At 44.9% G+C, this 12087-nt stretch overlaps 1 protein-coding gene across 1 annotated transcript in view; it reads left to right on the top strand.

Annotated features, from left to right (window-relative positions):
- The window catches only part of LOC142931620 (uncharacterized), a 40940-nt gene extending 33321 nt beyond the window's left edge, over positions 1 to 7619 (top strand). The window contains 1 exon segment of the mRNA XM_076075617.1: positions 4291 to 7619. Coding sequence (XP_075931732.1) covers positions 4291 to 5576 — 1286 coding nt within the window. The 3' untranslated portion in view covers positions 5577 to 7619.
- The last annotated feature ends 4468 nt before the right edge of the window (positions 7620 to 12087 follow it).

Genomic DNA, 12087 nt, shown 5'->3' with positions numbered 1-12087 from the left:
GACTAATGTCAACATCATGTTATAATATTGCTTGTTTTTTTCAGATTATATAAAGTCTACAGTGGGAGGGAGGGAGGAGTTTGGGACCCATGGAGGCCACACCCCACTGCTGATGTTGAAGGCTCTAAAATAATAATCATATTTTATTATATTATATTTCTAATCATAAGAGCCACTGCTGGCTTTCAACAAATGTACAGACAGTCTCTCTCACTCTCAAACACACACACACACACACACACACACCAACATTATTTATATTATTTACTAGATCATTGTATATGAATATACTTTATGTAGCCTGGTTTAAAAAAAACAAAATAATATTTTTATTTCCTTATGTCTGCTGTTACGTTTCAGAGCTACAAACAAACAGCTGCCTACCTTTAACTAGCGCTACGATTCTATGTACGTTTTTTCACGCTTCTTTGAAATGTGTAGGTTGGACTGGATTCTACTGCCCTGACAGGGGGAGGTGAACCTCACATTACATTAGACATTTAGTAGACGCTTTTTTCCAAAGCGACTTACAATAAGTGTATTCAAGAGAACTACTAGTCACCAGAAGTCATAAGTAGGCTACATCTCCTTTTTTTAAAACAGCATCTAAGACAGGGGTCAGCAACCTGCGGCTCTTCAGCCCCTCTGTTGCGGCTCCCTGAGTCTACATCCACACTAATACGTTTTTGTTAAACGATCTCCATCCACATAGCGTTTCAGCATAATTTTCTAAACCGGTACCAGGCCGTGGATCATTTGGTACCGGGCCGCACAGAAAGAATACATTTCAAAATTTCATCCGCCTGTGGCTCTTGACACATGTCAAGACGCTCGTCTCGGTCACGTGATACGTTACCTCAAAAATTAAGCCCACAAAATAGCGAAAATTAGTAAATAACTTTTGGAGAGCTTCTTTGCAAAGAGGAAAGGCCACTAAGGAGACAGAAGAAGAGCCGACAACTTCCAAGAAAATGAAAGCTTCATTTAACAGACAACATCAGGAGTCTGATTAAACATCAGGAGTGATTCTGACACGCCAAACCCGCTCTGCAGAACATGTGTCCACAGAGAAGATCAGCTGCTGGAGATGGTAAATGACGGTGGGCTTAAAAGTATGTTTGAGACAACAACTCTGCTGGTGTTTGGATTAAAATCAAGGCTGAATATCCTGAGATCTCCACTAAAGCACTGAAACCCTGCTTCCATTAACAACATCCTCTTTGTGAAGCGGGATGTTCTGCAGTGACATCAATCAAAACTAAATTACGGAGTAGATACTACAGACTGGACATCAGGAACACACTTCGGGTGTCATTGTCTCCCGTTACCCCAGATGGGACCGTCTCGTTGCAGAGAAACAAGCTCAGGGCTCCCACTGATTCAGCGTTATTGTGAATTGTATTTATTTATGCATTTTATATTTGTTTTTAAGCCGATCATATTTTATTTTGTCGTGTTTATCCGCCACACCTTGAAGGCTGGTCCGTGAAAATATTGTCTTACATGAAACCGGTCCGTGGTGCAAAAAGGTTGGAGACCTCTGATCTAAATGATCTCCATCCAGACTCAAATGCCTGAAATCGAATATCACGTGACTATTCACGTACACCGGGCATGCGGGTGGGTGCCGGTGTAAACAGGAAGTGGATTGGTTGCTGAAAGCCGCTAATGTGACTTCAGACGGCCGCTCCGTAGGTCTGATAATGCCGCTGGACACGCTGCTCGCTAATCGCTCCAATAACAGCTGCTTCCTCCGTAATAATGCAGACTTTAACTGGACAACAGCTGCTAGTAAAGACAACAAGGTCAGTAATACCTGACCTTAAATACAAATGTTTTAATATTTTGTCAACTAAAATGTGCGTCACATCCTATTACACCTGTCAAGAGCCTTTCCCTGCAGGTGGCTAATCATGATTTTCAGCCCCCGCCCTCAGTAAACTATCAATGGATAAATCCAAAAAAGAAAAGTCTCGGAGGAAAATAGAGAGTTTAATTCTGCGTGGACGTCTTCATTTGCTTTCACTGCCAACGATGCTGGCTTACCTGTATGTTTGATATGTGCAAACAATGTAATGTTGAATGTCACTTCCAGAACAAGCACACAGCATGTAGGAGCCAGGTGTGGCCTGTGTCATTTTGTATGCCCTTTTTCGTCACTTCCGGTGCACTTCCGGTGATTGAGTCACGTGGTACTGGGAATGGCCACAATGGGGGTTTATCAGCTGTCAGAGTTGGACTAGGGGAAGGATTGGAAGGAGAGGGGGTGAGAGAGGGAGCCTTATTTTTTGTTGACCGCTATTTCACGCTATTTTTACATGTTATTCATATTGACAAATTATTGAGTTATGATTGTATGCCATCTATAATCAACGTTTATTTGTTGCCCACAAATAAACACTCGAAACTCATCCACTGGATTCCGGAAGTCATTCGCTTAGCCTCTCAGTGACTTCTGGAAAGTTGCTCATAGTCACCTACACAGCATTTGCTGAAAAGTGTCACGCTGGAGATGATTTCTCAACTGCTGCAGCAAACTCTCCTCTTCATAAGAGTTTGATATTATTAAAATAGCAATAAAATGTCAAGAATTGTCTTTATTCTTGTTCTATAATTTCATAAATACAACAAACTATAGTTTTTGTATATATAATATAACTATATCAAAACTTTATAAGCTGTGATATCAAATAGCTTTTGCTGCTCCAGACAAATTTTATTTGGTGGAAAACAGAGCAAAATGGCTCTTTGGATAGTAAAGGTTGCCGACCCCTGATCTAAGAGCATAACCCAGAGCCAAAGTACAGTGCAGAAACAAACAAAAACAATAAGTGCAACAACAAAGCCGTGACCGGGTCGATCGGACGCAGGGACCTCTGAGCGACGGGGCAACCAATCGCCCCAAAGCAGCAGAGCGAAGTGGTCGGGTGGGGGTGTAGGGCTTGACCATGGCCTGGCAATAGGAAGGAGCTGTTCCTTTCACTGCCCTGTAGGCTAGCACCAGAGTCTTAAACTGGATGCGAGCTCTTACAGGTAGCCAGTGTAGAAAACGGAGAAGGGAAGTTGTGTGGTAGAACCTGGGGCGATTGAACACCAGGCGAGCTGCAGCTTTCTGGACAAGCTCCAGAGGTCTGATAGCCGACGCCGGGGCTCCGGCAAGTAGAGAGTTGCAGTAGTCCAGGCGGGAGATGACAAGAGCCTGGATGAGCACCTGCGCCGTCTCGCCAGTGAGGAAGGGGCGAATCCTCCTGATGTTGTAGAGCAGGAATCTGCAGGAGCGTGTAACTGATGAAATGTTTGCTGAGAATGACAGTTGGTCATCCAGGGTCACACCCAGGTTCCTCGCAGTCCGAGTTGGCGTCACCACGGTATCGTCAATGGTGATGGACAGGTCTCGGTGCGGGCAACCCTTCACCTGGAGGAACAGTAGCTCGGTTTTGTCCAGGTTGAGCTTGAGGTGGTGTGTCGTCATCCACTTCGAGATGTCAGCCAAGCACGCAGCGATGCGTGCCTCCACTTGGGTGTCACTGGGGGGAAATGACAAGACCAGCTGGGTGTCATCGGCATAACAATGGTAAGAGAAGTCATGCGAGCGAATAACAGAACCCAGAGATGTTGTGTAGAGCGATAAGAGAAGGGGGCCTAGGACTGAACCTTGTGGAACCCCGTAGTCAGCATGCGTGGTTCCGACACGGCCCCCCTCCATGTCACCTGGTAGGATCGACCTGTCAGGTAGGAGGTGTTCCACCTCGGCCAGCCTAGTAGACCTTACCCCGGGAGGCATGATGCCGCAGTTAATGCACGGGTTCTCCAAGAGGCTCTCCATCAGATACTCGAGGCCAAGACATGAGGGGCAAAGGTCATGACCGTCTTCAGGCTGAAGAGGAGTCATACAGGTCTTACAGCCGGGGGAGACAAAAACGTTCAAAATACTTTCTCATTGGTGTACAAAGGTAATAGACAGCGATCAACAATGATAATAGTGATAATAGCGATGTTAGCGGTCAGCAAAAAAGAAGACTCCTTCTCTCACCCCCTGTCCTATTCATCAAACTAAACCACTGAACAGCATATATCCCCATTGCTATCCCCAACACCATGTGACTCAATTACCGTAAGTGTAACATGTCAGTTTTTAGTTTCTTTTAGTTTGAATGAGGTCTGAATATGTTCTACAAAATGTGCAACATGTCTCCCCACATTATAGGAAAGTAGTGAAATCAGTGGATTAGTTGTTAACATGAAATTACAGTTTTCTAAGGTGTGTATGTAATTCATTATTTTCCACAGACGTCCAGCAGCTGTTGGTGGTTAAAGAAGAGCAGCAGGAGTGGAGCTCCAGTCTGGACCAGGAGGACCCAGAGCCCCCACACGTTGAAGAGGACCAGGAAGACCCAGAACCCCCACACATTAAAGAGGACCAGGAGGACCCAGAGCCCCCACACATTAAAGAGGAACAGGAGGAACACTGGACCAGTCAGGAGGGAGAGCAGCTTCAAGGTCTGGAGGAGGCTGATATCAAGTTCTCATTCACTCCTGTGAAGAGTGAAGATGATGAAGAGGAAGCTCAGTCCTCACAGCTTCATCAAAGACAAACTGAACAGATGGAAACAGAAGCTGATGGAGAGGACTGTGGAGGACCAGAATCAGGCAGGAACTCTGAACCAGATACTGATCAGAAGACTGGAGACTCTTCTGACACTGATGACAGTGGTGATTGGAAGGAGACCAGAGAACCTCAGTCAGGTTTAAACTCTGTGAATAATGATGAAGTTCCTGTCAGTGATTCAAGATGTAGTGCTGGTGAGAAACTATTTAGCTGCTCTGAGTGTGAGAAAACATTTGGCAAGACTCAATATCTGAAGAAACACATGATGATTCACACAGGAAAGAAACCTTTCAGCTGCTCAGTCTGTAAGAAATCTTTTGGACGGAGGCAAGCTTTAAACAGACACATGGTAACTCACACAGGAAAGAAACCTTTCAGCTGCTCAGAATGTAATACATCTTTTTCACGTAGTGGACATTTACAGAGACACATGAGGTGTCACACAGGGGAAAAACTTTTCAGCTGCTCCCTCTGTAAGAAATCTTTTGGACGGAGGGAATCTTTACTGAAACACATGAGAATTCACACAGGAGAGAAACCTTTCAGCTGCTCAGAATGTAGTAAAACTTTCACTCAAAGTGGAAGTCTGAAGAAACACATGAGATTCCACACAGGAGAGAAACCTTTCAGCTGCTCAGAATGTAGTAAAACTTTCACTCAAAGTGAAAGTCTGAAGAAACACATGAGATTCCACACAGGAGAGAAACCTTTCAGCTGCTCAGAATGTAGTAAAACTTTCACTCAAAGTGGACATCTGAAGAAACACATGCTAACTCACACAGGAGAGAAACCTTTCAGCTGCTCAGAATGTGGTAAAACTTTCAGTCTAAGTGGAAGTCTGAAGATACACATGAGAATTCACACAGGAGAGAAACCTTTCAGCTGCTCTCTGTGCGATAATAGATTTCAGCACAAGTCAGCTCTGAAGTTACACATGAAAGCTCATACAAGAGACAACCGGCTGTAGTGGTTCTGTTTGTATAGAAAAGGTGAATCTGACACACCACATGGCACATAACTCAGGGGAAGAACTCTGGTGCTTTTTTCCTATCTTTATTCAAAAGCATGTTGTTTTAATGTGAGAGCATTACTTATTGATTCCACGTTCAGATTTTGAATTGTTTCCCTCAAAACCCTGTCCTCGCACACAATCAGCCCCCGCTTACGATTAGTGACACAATAAACCTTGATCGCTCTGAGAGATCCATGCTTTGTTTAAGGTGACGCCTCCTCACGTTGGCAGGGAGCTGAGTACTGTCTTTAGTTTGATCCGGTAGACTGATTGAGTTTTTATTTTCTAGTTGGTGTTGGTTTTCTAGAGGGGTCCGGGTCACGCTCACCTGGAAGCAGCGTCGGAAATACACGAGGGCAAAGGGCAAAACTGCCCCTAAGAAATATCATTTTGCCCCTGATATCACTAGGAGAGGGGCAAAAAACGCCCCTGAACTTTCTAAACGAATAAATAAATGGAGCGCTTCTTAATCAGACCTGTGACTGCGAGATCTGCGGTCAACTCAGCGGACACTTAAATTTTAGTGCACCTATATCCTGAAATTCACGGTAAACTCATTCAAACGGCACAGATAGGGAGCAAGCGAAGGACTTTGAAAATTAACGGAAAGATTAACGTGAGACAACATCCGGTTTCTTCAGACGAACATCCGGTTTTCAGAATAAGATGCCAACAAAGTATACATATTGCATAATGGAAATTAGATTAAATTAATTATATTCACATTAAATATAAAACATGCTACCTGCATCTCGTGAGTTAAAGGGAAAATACACCTAAATTGTGCGTATAGTGTCTTCATTCTTTGATTTGAGGGTTGCTAATGAATAATACCTGACTGACAGTCAATTAAGATATTTTACTAAGTAAAAACTCTGAACTGAATTTGTACCTTCAAATGGCACATTTTTTAGATTTTTAAGGTGCTATAAAAATGTTTTTCTCAAAAATTCCACACAATGACTGATGTATAAGTTCAGGGCAAAAATGGGTAATATCACAATATTTGAGGTGCTACAAAAATATTTTTTCTCAATAATTCCATACAATGACTGATGTATATGTAATCAAGGCATCGTTGACTTAATAGTTGTTTAAAACATTTAATAATAACAATAAATAACCACAAAGAAATAAGAATAAAATTGAATATGATTGTCTGATTTATGTTTGTTTTTTGTTTAAAAAATCTATGAAAACACTTTGAATCTGTAGACTACTGCCTAATAGTCTTATTATTGCCATTTGATGACAATTGCTCACATACTGTAAGCCTAAATAACTATTTATTATTTTGAACAAAGGTTAAATGTTATTTCACAAGTTTCAAAAAGTGCCCCCAATTTTTTGAAAATGCCCTGGATTTCAGTCAGTGGGGGCAAAAGTTGCCCCCCAAAAAATATGTAAATTTCCTACCCTGCCTGGAAGAACATGTTGTACATTATTTCATCAATCTGGTGTGTTTTGAGACAAAACAAGAGGCTAGTTCTATGAAGAACTTTGTGCTCTTGTGAACTATTGTGTGATCTTCTTTTAGCGGTGGTGGAATGTAACCAAGTACATTAACTTAAGTATTGTACTTGATTTTCTGAGGTACTTTAATTGAGTACCTGCAGCATTAAAGTGACGAACACATTATAGCACAGTGTTCATTTAATGATCATTTTAAAGTGATCATTTCATTACTTGATTAATGTATAAGCTTATACACTCTGGTGATCAGAATTGTGTAAGATATGTAAATGAAGCAACCTTGGATTAATGTAAAAAATGTTCACCATTTAAAGAAATATCTGGACTGATGTTTCACTTGGGGGTGCTGGACAAGAAACAAGTGTTAACTGAAAGAAACATGTAAATATTGTAAGAGTACGTTGATCTAGAGGTAGAATTAGCTTTTGACATGTATGTATTTTATTGACTTTTTGAGTAATCCATTTGTGTAACCTTTAATCTACTTTTCATTGTAAGAAACAAATAAAACTGGTTTGTATTTTGTATACTTGTATTTTGTATGCCCTCGTAGTCTCCTAAAGGTAAGCGAGCTCTCCCCCTGGAATACGCTGAGAGTAGCTAATGATTAGCTCTACATTTTAATAACTCCATACGTCATACAGCTCCATTAAAAACACTGGGTATCATGTTCCTTCATCATGAACTCGTATGTCAAAGGTTCATGTGTTAAAGCTGCATTCTCTCTAGTGTCCACCAGGGGGCGACTCCTCTGGTTGTATAGAAGTCTATGAGAAAATGACTCTACTTCTCTCGATTTATTAGCTCAGTAAACATTGTAAACATGCGTTGTCCGTGTTTTAGTCTTCACAGTGTGTTTTCACTTCATGGAAGTTAATTGTAACATTTTTAGTCGCCGACAAATGTCACTTCTGGTTGCAAAAAAAAGAAAACAAGTTCACTAACAAGGACCACACCAATAACAGTATGAGTTCACAAACAGAACTTCAAAATACTTACAAATTAAGAAACAACACATAATATTGTAGAAGTTAGCCGCGGGCACACAGTGCATATATCCACATGCACACGCGCGCATTCACACCGGTATGGTGGAGGGATGAAGGGATGTAAGGAAGAAGAAACGAGGAGGGTTTGTAGGAAGGAGGTTAGACGATCGAAGGGGGACCGTTGATGTCCGGCGGCTGGCGGGAACGGAGACTTGTAGGGTGGGGGCTGTCTCTTCGGAAGCTCTGGCAGTGTAGAGTCCCCAAAGATAGCTCCATAAAGACTGATGGCGTTTCTGGTGTCGTTCGGGTTGGAATGAACTTGTGAGAGGTACGTGGGGGAAGGCCAACAATCACATATCTTGAGGATGTGGTCAGAAATTCCTTGGCTTGAAGCGGTGGAGCCGGCGCTGAGTAAACTCGGGGGGTATTATGGATCGGCCCAAGATATGGCGAAAGTGGTGGTGAGCCCGAGACCGCAACAGGGGATCTTGCGGGGAGTTTGGCTGGTTGAACTTGAGCTTAAGTAGTCGCGGATGGGTTCGTACAGACTTAAGTACGAGTCTGGTCGGAAAAGGTAGATGGGTTAAGGTGGACCGTTTTGGTTGGTCTTGTGGCATTGAGGTGATAGACGACTGTGTCGGGAGGATGGATGTGATGTCTGACGTGGTGGTGTCTCGGGACGGATGGAGTTCAAGGCGGTGAAATCGGAGCAGCGAAAGAAGCTGGCAAGAACGTGGACTTTAATGCTTTGTCCATGAAGGGAGACAGATGACCTGAGCTGAGGGTGAGGATGCAGCAGGTGAGGTGGTCCGAAGTGAGGGTCAGCCGTTTAGGCGTAGTTTGGCTTTACGGACCTTCGAGTAGCATGGCGACGTGTGAGTGGGTAGGCTGGGCACGGAGCCCTGAGGACAGTTTGTGTAGAAGTTAATTCCGCTTATGTAAACATGTACAGTGGAGAGCTTGACCTTAAGGAGGGAAATGGATAAATGACTGAAGGTCGTGGGGGTAAGGATCTCGAGGCACAGGAATGGAAGGCTGAAGGAGTTACGAAAGCTTGGAAGCGGTTCCGTCCGGTGATGTACGATGAGAGCTTGGGGGCGACGTTGTTTAGGATGCCATCTACGCTATATTCTGAGTGGATGGCAATGGTCTTTAATGGACCGTTCATGCCCCAAAAGAATGGCTACTATGACTATGGGATACGTTTCGTAGATCGCGGAGGAAGGTGTGGGGGATGAGAATTCACGCGGCCAAGGACCGATTGTCATTGTAGAAGCCGTCAAAGCTGATCGAGGGTGCTGCGTCTGTGAAAAGCTGGATGTCTTCCGGCTTGGTGATGTGTTCGTCGTGGAAGAAGGAGATGCCGTTCCAGGAGAAGAGGAACTGGTGTCAGTTTAGCTCGGTTTACGTGCTTCGCCAAGTGTGACGCAGTCATGGAGGTTTGTAACGCCGGCGGTGACTAACGGGATGTGTGGCAAGGTGTTTTTTGTTTAATCTATTGATTCTATTTATTTATTTTATCTGGTGGAGGAAAGCTGAGTGTTTAGACCGTGTGCTGGGTTTTGAAGAAGGTAGCGTAACAGTGAGGAAGTCGTCTAGATCGGTGATTTTCACCCCTGAGCCGTAGCCCGCCGGTGTGCCGTGAGAGATCGTCAGGTAGGCTGTGGGAAAAATATCCGGATTTGCTTAAATCGGTCCAGAAATAATATATATTAATTGGTTGCTTCGAATAATTTGCCATGGTTGAGCGTCTGGCCCTGCAACATAGTAGCTGGCTACGTAATTAAATACTCTTCACGTGCCAGTGGGTGGCAGTAGGTAGCACAATAATGACAGTGGTGATTAAGACAGTAGAATTAAGTGATGCATCGAGAGGTTGCGGTGACAAGACGTTTGTCCGGATTCAGGTAAGCTAATTTTTCGGCTGCTCTTGGACGGACGCGTGGCGAAGTCATACGCGTCCTTCCGAAGAAAACGAAAAGGTACCGGTAGTTGGGATCGGTGGCAAGGACTTGGAGGTGCTGGTGATGTCTGCCTTAGGTGACTGGCTTCTTCGCCTGCGAGGCGGATGGGGAACGTGGCGTGATCGATTCTTATGTACTTCGTGGAGTAGTCCGGGCTGGGAATTAGGTGGAGCCTGGTGATGTCTGCTCAGGTGGGGAGTGGCTGTTTGAGTGCAGCGACCAAGCTTGTTTAGCAATTCCCAGGAGATGTGGGGATTGCGTGTGGATGGCTCGATAATTGGGCGAGGTTCATGTGGTTACCGCTGATCGATAGCCTGTGTTATGTTGAATGGAAAGGCAGGAGCGAGGGAAGAGGAAAAGATGCTGGGATGAAAGGATGCATGTGCGTGGGTTGGAAGTGCAGATTGGGTAAAAGAGGCTGCAGGGTGAGATATCCCTGATGCAGAGAGAGTAAGGAGGGTGTGTGATACGAACTGGCCCTCTAGAGGGGCTGGTGTGAGTGACTGGGCTTGTCTGGGCGTCGACGTAGCGCCTGATGCTGGTGGCTCGGCGATCGAGGAAGGTGTAGTGCCGAGCGGCCGTGAGCAGTTTGAAGAGTTTGCTTTTCTGTCGGACTGGTGGAAATGGATGTTGAGCTGGGTGAGTGCATGCTTCAGTCGAGAGACTGTCCACTCTGAAATGCGGGATGTATGGGGCCATCGGAGCGTTGGCGTGGGGGAGAAGGGTCGCTGTGGTTTTGGCCGTTGTTCGAGCGGCTGGATCTCAAGGGGGTGAAAGAGCGGCGTTGTGGAGGGACGATATCCCTCGGGGATCTCCTCCTGGGGTTGTTGGAAGGCAAAGGACCGACAACTTCGGAATTGTCCGAGGATAGGGTTAGCTTTGGCTAAAAGTGAAACTGGTGGGGGGGGGGGAATAAGTCAGAGGACGCTGGAATTGTCTGCTGGCGGAGCTGTGGAAATGAGGCGCGTTTAAGATGGGATGGCAACGCTAGTGGGGGTAGGGGTGGAGGAAGAGGGGGGGGGGGGGGGTGGCATAGGCAGGAAGAAACGACTGTTGCGTCCCTGGCAAGAACTACCCCGAGCTGCTCCCTTAGCTGTGCCATATACCTACCTGTTCTGTTGTTGGAGCGGTCTGTGCAGCTGGGGTAGTCGGTAGAGGTGGGAGGAGTTAGCCGAAGTTGGCCGAGGTGGGTGGAACATGGAAGGTAGAAGTAACAGAACATGAAAGGATGCCAGGATGGATGTGCCTGGGTTAATCGTGAAGTTAGGGGGGAAAACATTGCGAGGAGATGTCTCTGGCGCGGGGGGAGCTTGACGGCCAGAGTCAGTATGGCATGGGACAACTTAAGGCAGGACATATGCCCTGTCCACACTACTCCGTTTCTCCTTGGATGCAGATTTGTCAAATAGAAACGATCTCCGTCCACACGGGAGTTTCAGCATCATTCTCGAGTTGATCTGCGTCCACACGGCAGCCGTCGAAGGCGGACAGCACGTGACCATTAACTACACTGGGCATGTGCGTGACGGTGTAAACAGGAAGTGAATTGCTTGCTTAGTTAAAAAAAATAAAAATACTCGCTCTGTCTCTCTCTCTCCAAATTTACTTTAACATCAACACTTACACATAAACGTTTACTAGATTATGGGTCCATCAATGTGGTCTCTCACTCGTTTCCTCCGTGTTGTTGATGTCTGTTCTCACTAGTAGCTCTGAACGTCATGTCCGCCTAGCTAGCTTCTAAGCTAATTTTAACATTACCGCCAATGGAGAAATGCTAACCGCGATTAGCATTACAGCGGTGCGGGTCTATCTCTCTCACATCAAATTTACTTTAAAATCAACACTTACAAGTAAACGTTTACTAGAATATGGGTCCATACATGTGGTCAACACACGTCTCTCACTCTATTCTGCTCTTCTTTCGTGCAGGAAAGCTTAGCAGATCGCTAACAGTAGATCCGTGAAATAAAGACCATGGAATCCATAGAAGAGTTTCAAGACTTCAGTGTGAATCTTTGTTTGTAAAACTGTGGAAGC

The sequence above is a fragment of the Anarhichas minor genome, unplaced genomic scaffold (assembly GCF_050575085.1).
Source record: "Anarhichas minor isolate MPS153535 unplaced genomic scaffold, ASM5057508v1 ptg000053l, whole genome shotgun sequence".
Classification (NCBI taxonomy): Eukaryota; Metazoa; Chordata; class Actinopteri; order Perciformes; family Anarhichadidae; genus Anarhichas; species Anarhichas minor.
This window is presented reverse-complemented; position numbering and strand designations above follow the sequence as displayed.